The 21242-nt window shown below is 41.7% G+C and overlaps 2 protein-coding genes across 7 annotated transcripts in view; one reads left to right on the top strand and one right to left on the bottom strand.

Moving 5' to 3' along the window:
- Nucleotides 1-1030: 1030 nt before the first annotated feature.
- On the bottom strand, nucleotides 1031-11724 carry DDIAS (DNA damage induced apoptosis suppressor). 5 transcript variants are annotated; one of them, XM_068930560.1, is made up of 6 exons: nucleotides 11636-11724; nucleotides 10792-10847; nucleotides 8137-8265; nucleotides 6968-7129; nucleotides 5665-5782; nucleotides 1031-3768 (listed from the first exon to the last, which is right to left on the bottom strand). In XM_068930560.1, exons 3-6 carry the CDS (start codon nucleotides 8247-8249, stop codon nucleotides 1219-1221), a joined length of 2943 nt encoding a protein of 980 aa, XP_068786661.1. In that variant the 5' UTR covers nucleotides 8250-8265; nucleotides 10792-10847; nucleotides 11636-11724; the 3' UTR covers nucleotides 1031-1218. The 5 variants fall into 5 exon arrangements, with proteins under 5 accessions (XP_068786661.1, XP_068786657.1, XP_068786660.1 ...); XM_068930556.1 differs by lacking the exon at nucleotides 11636-11724 and adding an exon at nucleotides 11097-11313; XM_068930559.1 differs by lacking the exon at nucleotides 11636-11724 and adding an exon at nucleotides 11056-11157.
- A 141-nt stretch (nucleotides 11725-11865) lies between these two features.
- The window catches only part of PRCP (prolylcarboxypeptidase), a 32331-nt gene continuing 22954 nt past the window's right edge, over nucleotides 11866-21242 (top strand). Inside the window, exon 1 of one of the 2 annotated variants that reach the window (XM_068930555.1) lies at nucleotides 11866-12110. In XM_068930555.1, the coding sequence (XP_068786656.1) occupies nucleotides 11991-12110 (120 nt within the window). In that variant the 5' untranslated portion in view covers nucleotides 11866-11990. The remainder of the gene's footprint in view (nucleotides 12111-21242) is intronic. The other variant, XM_068930554.1, reaches the window with a different exon arrangement.

Raw genomic sequence — 21242 nt, 5'->3', positions numbered from 1 at the left:
GGGCTCTAGAGTCTTACTGGAGACCAAGCGGGTGTAACGTTAGAAAAGCCATACAGCTTTACAGGAAGAGGCCACCTAGCCCTGAATCCCAACAGTGACCAAGAACAGATGCTAAGAAAAATATACAGGAACAAGGTTAGTGCAAAGTGATACATTCCCAAAATATTATTCTACCTTCCAGCAACTTCTGATTCTTAGACTTCCTCAGCCAGAGGTTGTGCCTGCAGAGGTATCTATTGACAGTTTGTTCCTTGCAGAGACACAAGACTCTCCTGAACAAACGACGAGTCTGGGTCTTAAAGAGGTACATTAGAAATAACAAAGTGAGCGACTTCCAAAAAATAAACAGATAATAAAATCTACCTTGTAGCAGAGAATGAACCAAACAGAAATCTCCTGGCCTCCAGTCACAACACTTACTACAATGTAATGGTACATACTCATTTTATGCCTCCAAAGAATCACAGCAGACAGGTAATTTCTGGCCTGCTTCTGGTTCAACAAGTCAGCATTTTCAGACTGATGGGTTCCCATGCTGTCAGGTTCCCACATCCTTCTGTGGGATGTGTCCTACCAGTCTGCTGCAGCAGCCCCAAGAGTTCTCTTCTCTCCTCCAGGATCCCAAACGTCGCTGTTTTGGGTGGGGGGTATGGAAGACCCCAAAGCAAGGAAGAGGAAAGACAATACCCAGAGTCTGCCCCACCAGTCTTTAACTTGAAAAAGCCTACAGGAAAGCTGGGATCCGCTACCAGTTTCTCCTCTCACAGGTCAAACCTGGCACAGGACCCTGCGTGTGCCATGGTATTTTTTGATGGTTTCTTGGATGAAAACTTGGCCCCTCTACAGACAGTCATCAAGCAAGAAACGGGAGTGGACATAGACTCCAGGGGCTCTACTTGTGAGGGAGAGACAACACTGAACCTTACATTTCATCTACCTATACTTGAAAAAAATGAGGTCTATTAAATGCTCACACATTTACATTACCATTTATTCCATGTTCTACAGTTAATCTACAGTAAAACAAAGCAACAGCAAAATTCCATTTTATTCAACATCTCTGCCGTACAAAACTCAACAAATAAACATAACTCATCTTAAGAACACATGTTAACAGGTGTATAAATAATTTATTTTTAAACAGCTCTTTTCTTCATCTGGCTCCTTTCCAAAATCTTTAAAACATTTGCAAAGAACATAGCACAAAAGTATAAATCTTTAGTAGTTGGGCTTATGGGAAAAAGGGCTCTGGGCTTGAAAGAACAACTCAGGAGACCAGCTAGCTGTTCCTTCCAGTATATCCCCTGAATAATTTGCACATGAGAGGTGATTCTTGCCTTCTGAAGCAGAACAATTTTCCAGGACTGTACCATTAAAAAACAAGGCCTCAGCAATACCTGCAGATACAGGAGTTGTTAGAATCCTGGATGTATTCCCGGGGCTTAGTTTCTCACTTCTGAAGCATATATTTCCACTGCTGAATTTGCTTTCAAAAGTAGGGTGCTTGTCAGTGTGCTTGCACGTAGATTGCAAATCAGCAGCTGAACTAGCTGTTTTAAAGTTTAAAGATGCAGTTGGTTTCAATCTTTTTGCCGATGGAAGGATCAACTCCTCAAAGTCATCCTCAGCCAGTTGGCTGTCAATAAGGGACTGCTGTGAAACAGAGCTATTACTTTCTTTGTCTTCCTTGTTACTTGGCCTTTCACGTTTCACTGATCTGCCAGTAAGTTGCTGCAGCAGAGTGTTTTGAAAGGAAGGCCTTGATTGCTTACACTTTGAATGGATTTTAGTAAGATTTTTAGGGGTGAATATAGCAACAAAAGAGCTTCTTTCCCCAACAGGACATATTTTTTGAAGAGGTTTTGCCACAGGAGTTGACTGTGAGTAAGGAACAAAGTCTTGAGCACCAGCTGAACCGCATTCTGAATCACAAAAGGAGTAAGTTACTGGTGTACTGTGTTTACTAAAAGCAGGAGGAGACCTATGTAGGGATGATCTATGTTTTGATTTTTTACAGGGAACATCGAGATAAAGCACCAATTCATCTACGCCCTTTTCTGTCAAAGCATCTTCCTGTAATGAAGAGGCACATGTTTTACTTAAAAATTCTACTGTCTTTGCTCTCTCTCTTGCACTTGCATCAAAGAGATCAGCAGAAGCATTATAGCTGCCTTCAGGGCAGCCACTGTTCCACAGCCTCTCTTTCTTATTTATACTTCTAATGGTATTTTCTTGCAGTTCTGTCAGTGGTTTTAATTCTCTTTTATATGTCCTTCTTGTATTGATAGGAGTTGCTGGATCAGAGTCCCATGCCCCCGAGCATGTAACATCTTTTCTTTGGCTTGGTATACAAGAACAATTTTCTTTATTCTCCCAATCAACTGAAGGGCTATCATGTGCAGAAGGTACCCAAGCAGCTGTCCTGATCCTTTGTAAACCTAAGATTTTTCTGTGTTCAGTAGTACATTGTAGGCTGAGGAAAGAACAAGTCGACTTTGAAATGCCAATATTTGCTTGTTTAGACTGCACAAATCTACTCTTGGATGGAGAAGACTCCGATGTAACTGGCAAGGACCGTGATGGAATCAGTTCATGTGGGTTAGGTATAAAGAAAGATGCTCTGCATTCTTTGGTAGTTAAAGACAAAGCACTACGAAAAGACTCATGTTGTGACACCTCAACTCTTGCAGGATTTGGATTTGACTGAAAGCAAGCAATGGACATGCTCTCCCAACTATCCTTTTCCAGTGGTGACAAGAAACTCCCTAATACGCTCACTTCAGGCAAATTACCAGCTACCAGGGTTTGCCTAGGAGATGACTCAATATTTGTATCCAACTTGCTACTTTCAACAAGGGCGCATGTGCCTGTATCAAGATTGGGTGATGTTACAACATTCTTGTCTTCTATTCTGGCTAAAAATTCATTTAGACTTTCTGAGAACGGGAACTCATCCCAAAGCATGGAATCTGTTGGAGATGCTCCAGCTCCATTTACATGATTAGAAGGTGAAGCATGTCTCTCGTAACAAAGGGATTTGTGGGATTTTTCTGGATAAGAGTCATTTCCACTTTTATTCTCTAAGTAAGTGTTTTTTACTCCAAATTTCAAGGGATTTTGTAATAACCTGGAACTATTATCAGATGAACACTCTGTCTTTGAGGAGGAAATTCTCTCAAATTTGTCAGTTGCAGAGATGTTGTTAGTCTGATTAGACTGTGAACTTGATTCATCATCTTCCTCTTTATCTCCTTTCCTCTCAGAAGAGCTGCAAAACTGAGAATTCCAGAGAGTTTGATTGTTGAGGCTTACAGTGCATGATTCTGCAGAGACAGACCTCTCCTCTTGTTCCTTCTGTTCACTCATCAGCTTTTCCATTTCCAAAGATGAAAAGTCTTCTGCTGTTACCCAAGCAACAGATGAAGTCAGGCTGAAGGACTGCTGCCAGGACCCTAAAGAACTTTCTCCACCACTCGAATGAATAAAATAGGAGTCTCTGCTCAGACTAGACAAGCTGCTGAGCTCACTCACAGGCTGATCTACTGCAGCTGAAGATGCATCAGGTAAATGTGAGCTGCTATTACAGCTCCTAAATTTTGCAGATTGCAGGAGCCGATGGAAGTAGCTGATAACAGTAAAGCCAGTGACAGCAGTGTTTGGCAGGAAGATCTGGCAAGCTGTAAGGTTTTTTGTACCTCTATTAATTTTAGAAGAGTTTTGCAAGATGCTGCTGGCAACAGAATGCCCTCCATCTTGACTCACACAACCCTGCGGGTGGGAGGGGAAAAAATTAGTGCAATACTTTGTTCTGAGACAAAAAATAAAGATTTTAAGGCACCACTTTCGAGTCAGGCTTAAATTCAGGTCTCACTTTTTGTCAGGATCTGCAGGGAAGAGAACAGGAAACAGTCGGTCGCAAGCCAGTACTCTCCAGGAAATAAGCACTGGCAAGGGCTATAAAGGGCATCATAGCGAGAGGTGCTTTGCTTGTTGCAATGATGCAGAGTGTTTTGGATCTGGGAAAAACAAGCAGGAATTTTAAGAAAGGACTCCATAGAAATTTTCTTCCTCCCATTAGGGCACTGGGGACTCTGGGGCTTCCTCCAGTCGTGCTCTGTCCAGCTGGCTAACTGCCTAATGCCTTTTTTTTTCCTCCTCCTCAAATCTAGGCGGCACTGGGCAGTACCTGAAGCAAAGCATTCTGGTACCAGATTCCTGACTTGGCAGCTCAGCTATCCAAGCCAGCATGATATTTCCTACGCACTACCTCTATGAAAGGGAAATAAGCTCCAACCTTTATCATCTCAGATTTACTTAGAGAGCATCGTTTTTCAAAGGAGCTTCAGCTGTAATTCTTTACAGCATCTGCTTCTCGCTACATGGACATTTCAGGTGGAAAATGACATTTAAAAATAGAAAGAATTATCTAATGCCTTGAGAAGTGGATAAACTCTCTTTCCCCTCCCCCTCAAGATCTGGCAATGCCAAAGGACAAAAAGCAGATATAGCTGTCTTCAGATTCAGCAATCCTCTACTTCCTCAGTCTATGCAGAGGTTAAAAGTTGAGGCTAAAGGCTGCTGGCTGAGGAAAATGCACTTTTAGGCAAGTTATTTAAAGGAGGGGAAAAAAAGGAGGGGGGCAAAACCACCTCAAATTCCTCGCATTATACTGATTCTGAGTTTTATTTGGGAGAATGCAAGTGTATGCATAGATTAACTGTTTAGATATATCTGTACCCAAAGGCTGAGCAAACGTTCTTTAAACGTACGTTTACTCCTTGCGCATGCATGAACAGCGGCAAGGCTATTGATATGCAGAAGGACTACTTGTATTGGTAAATAAATTGGACCTGGAGAGCTGGTGAATGATTCTGGTTAAACCAGGTTAATCCACAAGGCCCTCCAACTTCCATTATCTGACCTGAGGATTTTCCTAGTGCACCGTGTCTAAATACAAACGTCATGGTATCTCTCAGAAAGGAAAAGCCTGTGCCAGATGGGATTTAGTTTACAAACTTTCTAACATGAATGACTCACACGAGCCTTACTTGAACAGAACTCAGAAGACCGTTCCTATGGGAATATTTGTTCTTAATTTTTAGTTTATTAAATATATAAAAGAACCACAGATGTATATGCTGAACAGCTCTGTTTTATCAACATCTTTAAACACTTTCTTAAATCCAGAAGTATCAAAATGCTGCAGGGCGTGTGTGTGTGCGCACATGTGTGTTTCCCTACATTTCAGATCCCAGGAAAATATGCAAGCACTGAAAAGGTAAGGCAGCGCTTACAGAGAGTTTTTGTTTCTTGCTTGAACTGTGTGTGTGTGTTTTTTTTTTTTTTAAATGGATTCCAAGCTGTTACTGACACACGCAAGAGTTGGAGTTGCCCAGGCTCTCTGAAAAGTGACCCTGACTGTTAAGTTGGCTAGTGCCACTCAAGATGGCTTTTGAATGCAATTAATTTAAAATAACCCAACAGTCAGAAGAGGAAAAGAAATAAAGTTCTTCCCATGTCCTAGCCCTAAGTTTTCTCCTCTGTATACTGAAATCCCAAAAGATATTGTATATGATGGTTTGCTAACTCAGTCTATGCTCCTACTTGGCTGTAAGCTAATGAAAAAAAGAAATCATTATAAGAGCAGAGTGGATTAAAAGTTACCTTCACTCCAAATATAAATCTTTTCCCAATGAAACAGGTTTCAACTGCTTGAACTAACTCTCCTGGAGACGCATCTTTGTTTGTTTCTCCTGACAGCTGATTAAAGTCTTGAATATACCTTGAATAAAAACGCATAGAAGTATTCCATCAACAGAAGAAGCCTTGCATAGCATTTTAGCTGTAATGTAGGTGGGATACATGCTACAGAGAAGACCTGTGTTAGCTTGAACTAAACATGGAATGAAACCTAGGTGAGGGATGAACCTATAAATTAAATTGTTTAGTTCACTTCATTTGTTAGTGAAATAGAAGCAATTAAAATCACTGTGAATAGGTTTAATGCACATACAATTTTTAGGGTTCTCTGTGTGGTTGCGGATTTTGTACAGACACAGACTTGCGAATTATAATGCCGGCACTGCTTACACATCCTTCCTGCCTGCATCTTTATAGCAGCAGCAGCACCCATGTTAAAGACATGCAAATTGTTGTTTTTCCATAGTTTACAGTATTTCCGTGGTCTAACGTAAAATGTCTGTCATGGGAATGTTATTAATGCTATTTATATGGGATCTGTACAAGGGGTCGTCTTCTATCCAATGACAACATGAGTCAGTGGAAAATAAGAGAACAGAGAAACAGGTAGTGAATGCATCCAAATGTTCCATCCTAGCAGTTTTGCACATCAGAACGTCTGAAGCTTATGGGTCAGGCTCTGAGGACTAGCAGGCATTCCTTGAAATTCCTCTTTGCTAAAGGAAAATCCAGCTGTATTAAAGAGGAGCTATAAGGTCAACACGTGTTTTGACTAAAGACTGAATTTTTCTTCATGACTTAAGAAAAGTCTTAAGGTACAAATAGTGTCTAAGCCTGTGGAAAAGCCACCCTACTTATTAATTTGCTGTTACACAACCATTCATTCATCTCAGATAAGGGAGGAAGGACGCAAGGGAGAGGGCCAACTAAATTGCAGAGCTCACTTAGCATCTGGTAGCTGCCTTCAATAGACAGTGGAGGATCTCCTTCACAGAAGTAATCCATCTTGAGATTTGAAGATTTCCAGGGGGTAGGGGTCAGGGGGTAGAGACATGGACACGACCTAAAACCTTAAGCCTTTTCCTCAGGGTGATGGCTAAAAAGGGAATTCTGGAAGGGACAGTTTTAATAGCTTCTTGCCATTCCTCTCAGCACTATGCAGGCTCATCTCTCTTTCTGTTTTTTTTTTTTTTTTTAAAAAAAAAAAAAAGGCTGGGAGAAGGAGCGGGGAAGCACCTATGTAGTTAAGCAGCAATCCATTCCTTACCTCTGCAAGTTTCCTGCGGTGACTCCAAAAAATGGATCTAAGCAGCTTCCAAACACAGTAATGTCAAACAAATCATTAGTGTCAGCAATCTTTAGGGACAATCTATATCTGTAGCTTGCCTCTGTAGCTTCACCTGTGCAGCCACATTTTAGACAGTTAAACCTGATAAAGATAGCAGAAGTTAAACAAACAACTGAACTTCTGTTCATCACCACTGACGTAAGAATTTATCTGTAGCTGTATGTGCCACTACAATAACATATCAAATACTCCATTAGAAGTTACAGGATTCTTTCCTATTCTTTGTCCTTTTAAGGCATTAATCCTACCATATGCTCAGCAAAGTGCCTTTATGACTGCTGAATCCCTCTGCTTTCTTCTACAGATTTATTAAACGCCAGCTGCTGTGAAGCTGCAGGGTTACACTGTGCTTTAAAGGACCTTTTGGGCAGTAACTTTGAATTTACTGGCATCCTTGTTTGTTTGCATTTTTTCCTCTTTTGGCATTTTTCTTCTTGTAGCTTTAGTAAAATATGTGGTTTACGAAAAAGTCAGCAGGAAATAGTGCTATCTTATGCTTTAGCATTTGAAACAACAGATATTCTTGCTTTGCAGAGCCAGTTCCTTCTATTTAGTGCCGATATTCATTGATCTGGTGTTCTTCCACATGTGACAGATGTGACATAATGATGACAGCAACAAGGAAAGCCTATGTTTCTGGATACACAGCTAGTAGAAAAGGCATATGGGATAACCTGATTCATTACACGAACAAGATGAGGAGAAATCAAAAAAGGTTAGCAACCTCTCACAATCAAGTCCTAAATCAGCTTAGTCCAGTTACACTAATGCCTTCCAACACAGGGAAAGCACTGAAGAACTGGACTGCAGGAGATTCCACTAACACACCTCACATCCTCCCAAACTGTCCTCCAATATTGTATGGCACTTAACACAACAGAATTCTTGATCCATAACAATCTCCAAGCTGCTACAGGAATACAAAAGGAAAAAAAAATAGTGCTAATTACAGATATTTAGGCTATTTATCACTTATTTCTACTGTTGATGGATTTTCAGCAATTTCTGTTTTAGCCTCTTGTTCAGCTCCCAGATAGTCCCAAAGCCACCCACAATTAACAGTTGGCAATCCCCTAAACACAGCATACCTCCTAGAATCCAGTATCAGCCTAGAAAAGCAGCTTTGACAAGCAGGATAGATGAAGCAGGAGTTCTGGATGGAAATTACAGAGGCAGCCAAGAGTGCTCTCCCACCACTCATGTGCTCACAGCATCACCTGAAAGAGGTAAGTCAAAATGGTTCAGCAAGCTGTCATTTTATGAAATGTTAACATGGACTGCTGCTAGTTGGGTTTTTGTTGTTGTTGTTGTTGTAGTTGAAAGGCAGCCTTCAGGAAATGGTGATTTCTATTTGTAACTGTAACCCAATTCAGTCAACAACTATTATTAGCCTTAATTATTCCTTTAAAGGAAAAAAAAAGCTGCTGGAAGATATGCATTAAAAGGCAAACGCTCATGATGTTTAAACAACTATTTAGATAAACCGTAAGTCCCCAGTCATGTTTTGAAAATCTTTATCAGAACCATCCTTGAATGCAGTTCTGAGCAAATCTGTTTGCTTAATTTAGGACAAAGTCACAACATGGGGTTAAAAAAAGAAACGACTCCATGCATGCAATTCTATAAATATCTTCAGTTCCAACAACGTTGAAAGGAGAGGATGTCCAGCAAATCTTATAAGGGCTTGCAATAGCAATTATATTCCTGCCCTTTGAAGCAATGGGACAGTTCTAACAATATGGTTTCAACAAAGAGGCCATACTGATCTGACAAATAATGGATTACATAATTCAATAAATAATGATTTTTCTAAATTCAGTATTACTTTCCCGCAGAATTATCATGCCTTTATAATAACTATGTTGCAACTAAATTTCAGTTTTGGGAAACTCCAGAATTTTAGGAAACTAACTTTTCTCTGAGTAGAGGCCAGAAACATGTATTATCAAATTTACTGAATTCTTATACCAAATGTAAAAGAAATATTATTCAGCTGCTCTACAGTACGACTGTTACTAAAAATGCTCTTTAAAATGTCCAACTGTGATACAATTTAATAACACAGGATAATGTGTGGGACTTGATGTTGCTTTTGTAAAAAACCTCAAGCGTTGCATTCATTTACAACAGCTTCCTCCACTTCTTCAAGAGAGGGCTCCAAAATAATCCATGTGTTGTTCTGTAAAGCATGGGATAGTCAAAAAATTGCCCAAAGCAAAGTTCACCTCTGTTTCACCTTCCAAAAAAAAAAAGAAAAAAAAAAAAAAAGAGACACACACAAACAAACCCAAAACTATTCCAAACTTCCTTTGCCACAAATAGAGTTGCATTTTATTTACTTTGCAGGGGCAGGGGTTTAAAAGCTAACATCATATGTAATTTCTACATTAGTGCCTTCAGTACTATTTCTTGCCTTCTCTTTCCCACAATTTCTGTTGTTTCATCAGTGAATCATCACACTGTCTTAGGTACAGATGACTAGACTGGGGAAATATAAATCTGCAGCAAAGATTTTGCTCCAAAGGAATTAAATAAAAGCATTATAGGATTTTGTTTAAATTATAGGCTTCATTCAGAATCACTTACAGTTTATCCATCACATAACTAAGAACAGCGTATAGATTTTTTACATTCTCACTAGAAAGCTGGTGGTGACGAGGTCATTTGTTCATTCAGGCATTCACATAATTAAGAGAACATAGCAATGGGCATATTTAACCATGACAGCTCACACATAAAAAAATAGTATTCTCAGTCAATTCTGACTGATCGACATATTGGAGTACAGCGTAACTCCATAAAATGATAGAAAAACCTGATCTCAAAACTTTGATAAAGCTACAGAAAACAATACTCTGGAGTACTTCAAATTACAGTGTCTCAACTTAAATTGCCAGAAGATTTTAATTAGCTGAATTAAAGGAGGTGTTATAAATCCTCCTCCTCTGCAAAAGCACTTTATCACAATAATAACTGAATATACATCTCATTTCAAGTTAAGCTGCAGAATATACTCAGAACAGAGAATCTCAGCTTCCTATGCGTCTATGTGTCCCAATAGGAAGTGAATTCCACATCTTCATCCCATTGCTCCCTCAAGGAGATGAAATGTCAAGGAGATAAAAGAGACTCTACTTCTATAGATTAAAAGCCATTTTCATATAAACATAGATGTTTGTGAATATTTTGCCACAAAATAGCTTAAGTCATAGCCTATTCCATTTCACTTACAGGCACTGTTCTCAGCAGTCTGGAAAAAAAAATCTTTTAACATGAGCACTACAAAAATACAAGTAACTACACTTGTTAGCATGAGTAGTTCAGAGGAAAACAAAGTTGGACATCAAACTATTCCCTGTGGCACAAAGGTCTGAAAAACAGATGGAGGAAAAAGTAAGAGCTTCACTGGAGGGTGAAGAAAAGTCTTTTTTTCAGAACACATATTAACGAAGATTTATTTGACCTAATATATTGAAAGGTCCATGCTTTCAGTTATTGCCAAGAAGAGTTATTTTGTTTTAGTTATAGTAAAAGATATCAGTAAATAGCGCAAGGAAAACATATCATTGTACAAAAGAGAAGTAATAAGTCTCATTTTGTAAGTTCCCGCAGAAGACAGACTTGGAGAAATCATCAGGTTTTTCATACTCCAACCAGTTTTCAACTCAAAACTACATAACCAAAGTATATAACATATAATATTGTAATATATAATCAATCAATATATCATATAATGAAAGTACCTAAGCTTCGCTCAGTGGCTGGTGCCCTCTAGCGGGCTCATTACTTCAAACTCCTCCTAAGGAAAAAAAACAAGCACACAAGGAAGAGGTGCGGCAGGCCTCACCTTGCAGTTTTTAACCGTAACCAGCAGCCTCCTACCACCCCAGCCCCGAGGCGCCCCCGGAGCCAGCCAGACTCTGGCCCAGCACCAGGGCCGGAAGGTCACACGGAGCCGCCTGGTTTCACCTCCCCTCTCCCCCGCGGTCTTTTAAGCGTTCAGTTACGCTCAGCAGCGGCTCCGTGACCGAGGCGCGCTCAGCCTCACCCGCCCGCCTGGCCCGCCGCGCTGGGCTTCAGCGCTGCTGCCCTCCGCGGCCCAGCGGAGTCTCTACCCCCGGGCCTAGCGGGAACGGGGAGACGCCGCCCCGCAGCGAGGGGCAGGGGGCGGCGGGGCCGGCTCGGGAGGGGAAGGCCGAGGGGCGGCTCTCCGTGCCGCCCCCCGCCCCGGCGCCGCCGGACGCGACAAGGCCCCAAACGCGGAAGGGCAGAGGTGGGGGGGTTGCTAAGGGCCGTTGCTGGGGGCGGAGCCGAGGCGGCGCTCACCCAATCGCGGCACAATCCGTCCCACCTTCTCCAATAAGAAGGGAGGAGGCCAGCCTCGCTCTCACACGTTCCTCCTACGGCACGGAGCGCAGCATCCGGCAGGGAGAGCGACATGTGAGCTTAAACAGCCAATCACTGCTTCCTTACAGGGAGCCGCGCGACCCCCCCCCTCCGCTCCCCCCGCAGCATGCACGCGACCAGCGGCGCGTCTCCCCGCCCCACCAAGCCAGAGCAGGCTGCCCAGCGCTGTTTCCCGCTTACTGGCCAATAGGAGCGCCCGCTTAAGCGGCACCACAGCCAACAGCGACAGCACCCGCCAACCATCCGTAACTCGCTAGCCAATCAGAAGGGCTATTATTTCACTCCGCCCCTCTCCGCCCGCGTGTGGAATAGCCACGCCCCCACGGGGGAGTGCTGAGTGAGCATTCGCTGTGACAGGGCGCATGCGCAAGTCCTCCCGCCTCCTGCCCGCCGCGAGGTCCTGTCGCCGCCGCCGCCGCGGGCGGGCGGCGTGCCACGCCATGGCCGGCTCGGAGCAGCCCGCGGGGCGGGGGCGGCAGGGGGGAGCGGGGCCGCTATAAAAGGGCGGGGCGGGCAGCCCGCCTTCGTTTTGGCGATGTCGCGGCTCCTGTTGCTTCTTCTCCTTCTCAGCCCGCCCGGCGCCCTGCCTGCCCCCCGCCGCCGGGGCGCCGCGCCGCCCGCCGCCCCCTACCTCACCCGCTACCTCACGCAGCAGGTAGAAGGCGGCGCGCGGGGGGCGGGGGGAGCGGCTCGCGCCGGCGACCGTTAACGGCTGCGGGCCACTGTCCCGGCGGGAAGGCGACTCCTGCCTTTCCTCACGCCGAGCCCCCTCCTCCGCGCCTCAACGAGGGGCTTTTTTGGGGGGAGGGGGAGCACCTCAGCGGGACGTGGCCCTCGGCCCCTGGGCCGTCGGTGCGGGGTGTGGTGCCGGGCCGCCAGCCTTGAGCCTTGTGCCCTGGCCGTAGGGAGAGGCGGGAGGGAGAGGGTGCTTAATGCACAGGCAGCGTGGGCGATGTTGCGGGAGGTAGTGAGTGCCTCTGGTGTCAGCTTTGTGGGAGGTGACGAAGAAAAGTGGAAAAAATAAGCAAACTGGGGAGAACGTGCTCTCAAGGGGATCAGGCACTAAGGGCAGACGAGCTGTGGAAGCATATTCTGAATAGCTACAAAAGAGTTGCAGAGTCAAGCTCCCTGTCGTTCGGGCTCTGAGAGGTTGGTTGGGGGCAGTTTTATTCAGAAATCACTGTTTGGAGAACGCTACTGTTCTGCAAACTGTGTTTCTATGTTGGGAACTCTCCTCTTACAGTGGTCTTCTTGGATAAATCATGGACTTCCTATGCGTTAAAAGCCTCTCTCTATTTAATAACTCTTCAGTCACCCAGGTAATGATTTGAGGTTTGGGTGCCCTCGTTAGTTCCTCTAGTGGCCCTTAAACTTTGATGACACACTACATAGACCTGTAATGCGTGGTCTCTGTTGGACAGGATAGCGTTATTGCGGTAGGGTTGTAACTAAATGTGACACCTCTCGTTCGGGTGCATTCATTGTTCATGCTGTCATAGCTTCAGTGATGCTAATTGTGTGCTCTGGTCTGAACTGTACTTTGTCACTGCCTTATTATTCCTGTGTTCCTGTCCGTTCTTTGAGCTGTTGTTTCACCTGACTCTTCTCTTCCCGTGTCGGTGGAAAGCACAGGAGACAGAGGCAGACTGTTCCCTTCGATTGCCAACACAGTGGCAGAGCTGCTGTGCATCTGAGATCGCTGGATTCTGGGAGATAGGCAGCTAGATGAGGAGAGAAGGGAGGAGAGTCCCAGTGACATCCTGTGAAAGGTGATGCCACGTCTTGCTCCCTGCGTTCTGCTGCATATTTCTCCTCCCCTCTCGCCTCAAGTGAAATCATACTGGGTGAGAGTGGCTGCTGTAGAGAGAGGAGTCATATTCACAAGCCCTTACAACTTCAGTTTCTTTGTCCAAAGACATACTGGTGTTGCAAGACACTGTACTCGACATTTTATTCATATATTTTTTATATTCATATCATCAAAGGTCTGAATGCTGTTGTCTGCCACTTGAAAGATATAGGGCTAGCATAAGAGGTGTAATTACATGAAGGGCATAAGACTCTCTTTATCAGTAGCATAGCATGCAGAATTGACTGCATGTTCTTCAGCCGTCATGAAACGTGTGCTTAGCACTGATGTCTGGGAGCTTGTAATAATTACATTATGGTTCTGTAGTGGAACATAAATACCCTGATGTTCTCATAATGGGATTTCACTGACTTCCCCTAACCCACCCTCTTGAATCTCTTCTGTTTCATTTTCTTTTCCTATGGTCTGACATTTTAATTGAGTGTCGGCGCTGTAGACCTCAGAGTGAGGCTGTAGATCATCTCAAGTTCTAATGGCTAGAACTGAGGGGAACTAAGAGCCAGGCATCCTGTCTCTAGTCCCAGCCCACTACCAACTCACTGTTACCTCAGGCAAGTCCCAGTATCTCAGTTTAAACTGATCAACATATTAAATAGAGGAGATGATACTTTGCTACTGCACATAACTGTTTAATTATTAACATTAAAGATGCTTACAATGTGAATCATCTGCTTCTGTTCCTTGTTGCCGATTCTTTCTTTTTAGCTAAAGTTCTTGTTTTGATTCCTCCTTTTCCCTTTGTTTTTTAACATCAGTTAAAATTATTTATAATAAAATCATGCAATATGAAAAGACACAGAAAATTGTCTGAACGTGAGCAAAAACTTCCCTGTGAGGGTGACTGAGCACAGGGCAAGGTTGCCCAGAGAGGTTGTGGAGTCTCCTTCCCTGGAGATATTCCAAAGCCATCTGCATAGGGTCCTGGGCAGCGTGCTGTAGGTGGCCCTGCTTGATCAGGGCGGTTGGACTAGATGATCCAGAGGTCCCTCCCAACCTCAGCCATTCTGTGACATTACAATACCGCGATGTATTATGCTAAGTCACAAAGAAAACATTTCTTTTTATGACTCTTTATATTAAAAAAAGATCTCTTGAATAGACGCTTTATATATCTAACACTTCCACAGAATCCAACTTCGAAAGGTTTAAATAGATTCATTGCTTGAATTCTGTTTCTTATGAGTTACCTCTTGAGCACTATGAACAGTTCAATAACATTGCACATTGAAGAACTTCATTTCAGCAGTTTAAAATTTTCATATATAAGTTTAGAGGGGATTGTTTAAGTAGTTCATTACAAAATAAAAGTGGAATTTCAATGCTTCAGTGAAGCTGCTTGACACTAGGGTGTATAGGCTTTCTGTAACATGGTTGTGGGTTTAGTGTCAGTGTTTACTGAGAGGCAATGATATTTAAGTTTGCTTTCATGAAAATGGGGAAATAACAGGATCAGACATTTCGTCTTAACACTAACTTACATTGAACTTCTTCCTGCTTACTATTTGAAGGGTCAAACGCTTACGCTGACAGGGCTAAAATATGGAACACTGAAAAATAAGTTAGGCAATGCCTGGGCCGGTGTGACTAGGATCTTTAGTTTGTGTTATCTTGCCTACTGGAACACACATGTCCATACTTGTAAGTCTAGTGGAGAGGTGTGTGGCTTGTCCTCATGTGGTCTCTTAACTCTTCTTGTTGTTTTTGCTTATTCACTCTTGGCCTTTAGACGCTTCCCTCCTGCCCCCTTTCTGAAAACATAAGTTTTATTATTTTAGCTTGGCTCTATGATTTTTTTTTTCCCCTTCATAAGTAACTGATTACTTTCAGCCCTCTAATTCTCCAAAACATGAATGAAATTATCCCAGAATAAGGATAACTCAAGGTAACACAGATTAATTGACAGCCCTTGTAAGAAACTGTGCCATCATTCTCTTCTTTACATCAACAAATTGCGTCTGTCTTGGTGGCGTTGGTCGTCTTTTCAGCTCTCCTCACATAGTAGTGTGACTTCTGCAGGTGTAAGACTGTTCTTGCCTCTACTTTGGTAGCTTGCTCACCAAAAGATTGTATGTGGTTTATGTGTTAATTCTTCCATTTAAAATTGAACTTTACAAAGAAAGAGATGCATAGGATGTATAGAGCTGCAAGCAGAAGACCACTGTCTGAATGGCTTCTTTGTAGCCAGCTGTGTCAGTGACCACAATGCAAATTCATTGGAAAGAGCCATCTCCTTCTCTTTGCCCATGTGGTAGTAGTCTTTTAGCATAGTGGAGAGAGTCGGGAGTTGGGTAGCTTTTCTGACCTTGGGAGAGTCTTCTCTTGTACTTCTGCATTTGTATTTTCAATACACACACCAGTGTTGCAAAAATCGTCGCCTGAGAATTTGCGGTGCATTATGTGCAATGCTGCTAAGAGGATGATGCTTTAAATTTTCTCATACTTGAATGCTTCTCAGGGATAAACTGTTCTTTTAGAAAAGAGAGTGCATGTGTCATGTCTTCACTCAGTGTCGTAGTTGATAGCTCTGGAATGCTTAATGTGCTGGTGTATTCTTCATGACAATCATACTTTGTGATGGCATCACTTGCTTTGCAAACTGCTATGAATTGGCCTAAGAATCAATGCAACATGTACAAATTAAACTTTGTTTAGCAAGTTACAATTTACCAAGCCTGTTTCTTCAGTCAGATTCAGTCTTTTATGCTAATATATACATTTCCAGAATGTGGGTTCTAGTTGCTTCCAACAAATTTCTAGTTTTCATACGTATGTGAATATTTCATAACTTAGTCAAGCCATTTGCAAGACATTTTGCTCTGTAAGCATCTGCACTTCAAATTGTGTGTACATAGACGGAAGCTATGTTGATGCTCTTAAAGTTTCAGAAGCAGTGCATCTTGATCTTTTCCAGCTGTATCAGGTGTCTTTAGTATCCTGTTTCATGTTACAGACTGAAGTTTGAGGCATAGAAAATGTAGGCCTTGGGATTAGAAGTGCGAAAATTAGAATACAGGTTTCAAAAAAGAAAAGACAATTAGGGAAAGAATGGTAGGGAGAAGAGAAGTTCTATGTTTCTGGTATGGTGGTTCTTATCTTACAGGAATGGCCAATTTAGAGAAAGCTGGTGAATCTCAGAATTTTCCTGCTGCAGCTGAAAACCACTACTATAGCAAAAACAAACCCACAAAATAAAAAAAAAACCCACAATTTGACTTCAGTCAGGTCAGTTTATAAATGAGAATAAAAAGTGAGATGAGGAGCCTTTTTTGACAAAGCTCTCTTAGTTTGGATTAAGATGATAAGGATGCAGTTTTGCTCTTAAATGGTGCATCCGATATGTTGTGTTACTCACAGGAATGAATCTTATAATTAAGGAACAAAATGTATGTTAATCCGATTCTACATTTTTTTTCAGTCTTAGAAATTTTGAAGGTTGTGTAAATGAATGTCACTAAATATGTGTTTACAACAGCACTGAGTATGGTGTTTTAGTACTAAATAAGCAATGCTCATCCATGGGGCTCACGCTTCCTTATAAAGATAGATTGAGATTAGCACTTTAATTCTGTTTCGCAATCTTACTGTGACTCAGTTTAGTGTCTCAGAATAGTAACAAATGTTGGGAACAGTTAAAACGTATTTGTTTTTCATGTCTGGCAGCATAATATAATACCCTTTTTAACTTCTGGTCAAGGAAAAAACAAAGTGCTTTCTGCATAGCCCCTTGGTACCAGTTAAAAGTAATGTCAGTGGTTACAGAAGAAGTGATGATGATGTTTGGTGAATTACTTAGATTGTATGTTTTACTCATCAAGTAGTACACAGGGACTTGGCAGCTCTCACTCTGTGATTTCATAGCGTGATTTAGAAAGGGACCTGTAAGCTATAAAGCAGGTCTATAAGCAGAAAACAATAACTCTTGTTCAGTGGACAGGAAATCGGGGAAGTACTTGTTAAAGCTTGTTAGTGAATTTTTATTTTTATGCACTACTTATCTGTAGGTCACAATGCAGGCATCAGCTTCTCTAATTAAACAGGAAACACTTAATTTCCTCACAACCTGCAGTCTTTCTTCAAGGGAGCAGTTAATACTGAGACTACAAAAAGTGTCAGTAACCCCCACTCTCTGAAAATGAGTATTTTTATCTCCCAGGCAGCACTAGATTTAATCATTAAAAATCCATAATAAGTCACTGAACAATTCCTTGATTAAAGAAAGTTTGAAAGACTAAGCAAAAATACATGAAACGGTATAGCTGAATTAGAAAGGTATTTATAAATACCCGACCTACATGATGAGCTCTTCAGCAGAGATGAATGCTGTTAATTTAATTGAAGTTTTCCTAACTTGCACCGTTTAGTAGTTGAATTGAAACCTTGGATCTAAATTTCTGTGTGTGTGTGTGTGTGTGTGTATGTGTGAAGCTCAAAGTGGATTTTGATGATAACAATTTGATTGGTTTCATCATCTCATTTGAAGAGATCAAGACCATGCAACAGCATAAAAAGTCACTGTGGTCTATAGAGATAACTTATAGCATATGTCTAATTGGTGAGAGACTATAGGTTGCACATTTGATTATTCTTAAATCTTCAGAAACAGAACTATCTTAATTATCTTTATATGTCGTACATCTAATTTAATGTTATATTTGAAAAGTATGCTTTAGGGTTTTTTCCTTTCCTTTTTCATTATCCTATAGTGAGGACTCTCTCTTGCCCTTATATTCATAGGTTTCTTGGATGGATAGTCTGCAGGAAAGTTAAACCACGGTACTCTTTTGTACTTCTGAACCTGTAAACTCATGGGCAGGGATTCTGTCATTCTTTGATCAGGATCTGGCAACCTGTGCCTCTTATCTCAGCTGTCCATTAGATAATGGGGTAGTAAGGTGTGGAGTTTTGCCCTTCTAGTCTCTCTGGATTCTTACGTATACTAAGCTATGATTTTGAAACTTGTGGAAACACAGAAAATTTCCTCTTCGTTGGCTCTAAACGTTGCTCTTCTGTAAATGTTGTTTCGTCTGATAATCAGCTTTTGTCTAAGACAACGAATAACTGATCAATATTTTTTTCTCATTTTAGGACTAAATGAAACTATAATACTAAGATTAAAAACTTCCAATTCTGGAAATTGTACATGCTATTGTCTAAAGCAGTGAAACTGAGAATAAATGTAATGGAAAAAACAGTGCACTCGGTGCAGATCTTTGCAAAACAGTTAATCTGTTTATTTTCATGTATGTGAAGTCAGAGAAATATGGACTGGAGAATAGGAGCTGCATTTCTTTTCAGCACAGTTCAATAGATAATGTCCTCCTCCTCTTATGGTGTATGGGGTTTAAAAATTTTTATTTAAAACTTAGATGGTTTCTCCCATGTTTTATTTTACTTCCACTCTGACATGCGTGGAACGCTTTCTGGTATGCAATGCTATTCCACGGCAACTGCAAAGTGGTGCTGTCAGTTGTGCTGTGGTCTGGTTGCTGTTCTCTAAACATGCATAGTGAGGAACTTCAAAGAGCAAAACTTCTGATACTTTTGGTCTGCTCTTGCTATCCTTAAGTTGACACAACAACTTTTTCTGTCTCGTATAAACTTTGTACCTTGTCTCTATGTGAGCTGACTGTTGTCAGGCTTAAGGTGAGAGTGATTAGTGGAAGATGACCTGGAAAGGCTTTTGCAGAGTCAGATCCAAGAAGCATCACTCTTTTCGGAAGAGAAGAATGTTCACTGAAAGGCCTCTGTGCGTGGGATATGAGGAAGCAGGGACTTACTGTGCATGGCCTCCTGCCTCTGGCTGCTCATATAGACAAACTTGGTGCACCTCCTTTCTTTCCTGATTACTTTATTCTACCTAGGGGTAAATTTCTATGCACTGTGAAGCAAAAAACCTTCCTACAGGTATCTGCAAAGACAGTTAACGTGAAAAAGCTAGTTGGAGGTAGGCATGCATGGTAATTTCCATGCAGTAAGTTCCTGTAAAGACAACAGGAACAGAAAGTGATGGGTAACAGATGCTTTGATTTCAGTGGGACTCGGTCTGAAGCCAGCTTGAGCTACAGGAAGCGAATGAAAGCAAAACTAGCGTTAACAAAACATTTGATTTATGCCTCAAACAGCAGCTTGTTTTTCCTTACTGTCCTGTTCCCTGAAAATGGGATCTTCCACAAAAGCTGTTCAAAACCATGTGCTGCTCTGGAGATGCTGGCTTTTCTGTTGTATTTTTTACGCAACGATAAATGACCACTTGCAAGTGCAGAGTTTTCATTCCTGCAAGTCAGAGTTGCTAGGGTGGAACCCAAGGTTCCTTCGGCTCCTGAGCAGGAGCTTGCTGTTCTACAAGTTAAAGGCAAATCATTGTTAGCAAAGTCTGTGGAGTGATTCAGAATCTGTTCTGAACAGATTCCGAACTAGTCCATAGCGGTATGTTCTTGCCTGTTTTGAAGTGGAAAGAGAAAAATGGAAATGAAAAATCTTTTCAGATAAAAATCTGAGATCTTTGTAAGGGAAGACTATTCCTTTGCTATGAGAAGAAAAGCCTCTGTGGCCCAACTCAATTCTGGATGTTAATTGCACTGGTTTAAAGACCTGTTGTGTGTCTGTGTGCTCATTAGAGCTTTTCAGCTGCTGGAGAGCTTTTGTAATGGTCATGACAACAAACCTGCATGTTTTTATTTTAGAGCAATCTGTAGAAAAACTTCTCAGCTGCAGAGATCTAAGTGTATTATTTCCCCAAATGGTACTGTCACCCTACTATCTGCTCTACCGATGTCTCAAAGCACTACAAGTAAACAGTTGGTTTTTGGTGTTTGTATGTTGCAAACATACCAGAGCAGCAGTTGGTGTGGGGTTAGTTTTTTTTTTTTTTTTTTTGCTATTGCATAAAGCCTGTGTGAGTAGTTGCTTCTCCCCTAATTTGTTTTCTGAAATGTTTCTACCCCCTCCACACAAATGCTCAACCAAGTTGTCGGCTATTGAATAAGTGATTCACAGTGACATGTGAAAATCCTTAGCACTTGGCCATAGGTAAGTATTTGTACGTGCCTTTTCATACAAATAAACAGACATCCTGCACTAAAATGTTCTCTTGCCTGTGCTCTGTCTAAGTAGAACAGCTGGATGGATGACAGGACAGTTTTCCTGTTCATTTTCACATTGTCTTGTCTGTTTCCTTCTATGAATTCCCTGGCATGCCTAGGGTTATCTGTAGAAAATAAAATACAAATAATAGTGGTGAACTAGAGCTGGGAAAATAATGAGATGGAGCAACTTTGATTGTAGCTCCGAAAACGTGGGAAATAAAACCATTGCAATTTGAGTTGAAACTTGAAGCAATTCTTGGAGGGATAGAGGTGGTTTAAAAGATTTAATTTCGACAAATGAAAATATTTTGTCCCACATCTGAATTGCTTTCTTTCCCCAAGTCCGTGTTTAAAGAAGGCTGAGGAAGCCTTTCAAATGAAAAGATTTTTGATCAGGGAAAATCAAATTTTGGAAAGTTTTATTTAGCTAATTAGTCTTTTTCAAAGCTTCAGGACGATCTCAGCAAAACTAGAATAGATTTTTTTTTTTTTTTATACATCTTCATGTGTGACAAATTGAAGCTTCATGTACAAATTTGTTTTCTGCTCTGAAGTAAATGTTGCAAGTGTTCCAGAATCTTCCAAACGTTGATTGGTTTGCAGTTCCTTCTGGAAGGAAGATGGAGAAAAGTCACAGGCCTTTGCCTGTTATGGGACTGAGACTTTTCACAAGAGTGACTTTATTTTTGCTGGTGTTTTACATCTATTCGCTGCTTATTTCAGCCTTGTGGAACAATGTACCTGGAGTAATCAGAGCTGTTCATTCCCTACTCCTTGCCCCTTCCCTTGTCCCATGGAAGTGTTTCATCGAGATGATAATGCCTTGGACTGA

Source organism: Struthio camelus, chromosome 1 (assembly GCF_040807025.1).
Source record: "Struthio camelus isolate bStrCam1 chromosome 1, bStrCam1.hap1, whole genome shotgun sequence".
In the NCBI taxonomy this organism is placed as follows: Eukaryota; Metazoa; Chordata; class Aves; order Struthioniformes; family Struthionidae; genus Struthio; species Struthio camelus.
The sequence above is the reverse complement of the archived record's forward strand: the minus strand, read 5'-3'. Positions and strand labels throughout refer to the sequence as shown.

What these genes read in the sequence shown, in the direction of transcription:
- DDIAS (XM_068930560.1), bottom strand. Translation starts at nt 8,249, where the DNA reads ATGAGTGGTGGGAGAGCACTCTTGGCTGCCTCTGTAATTTCCATCCAG. An exon ending in ACCGCAGGAAACTTGCAGAG is followed by an intron (nt 5,783 to 6,967) that starts GTAAGGAATGGA and finishes TTTTTATTCAAG; the next exon opens with GTATATTCAAGACTTTAATC. An exon ending in GATTTATATTTGGAGTGAAG is followed by an intron (nt 3,769 to 5,664) that starts GTAACTTTTAAT and finishes TCCCACCCGCAG; the next exon opens with GGTTGTGTGAGTCAAGATGG.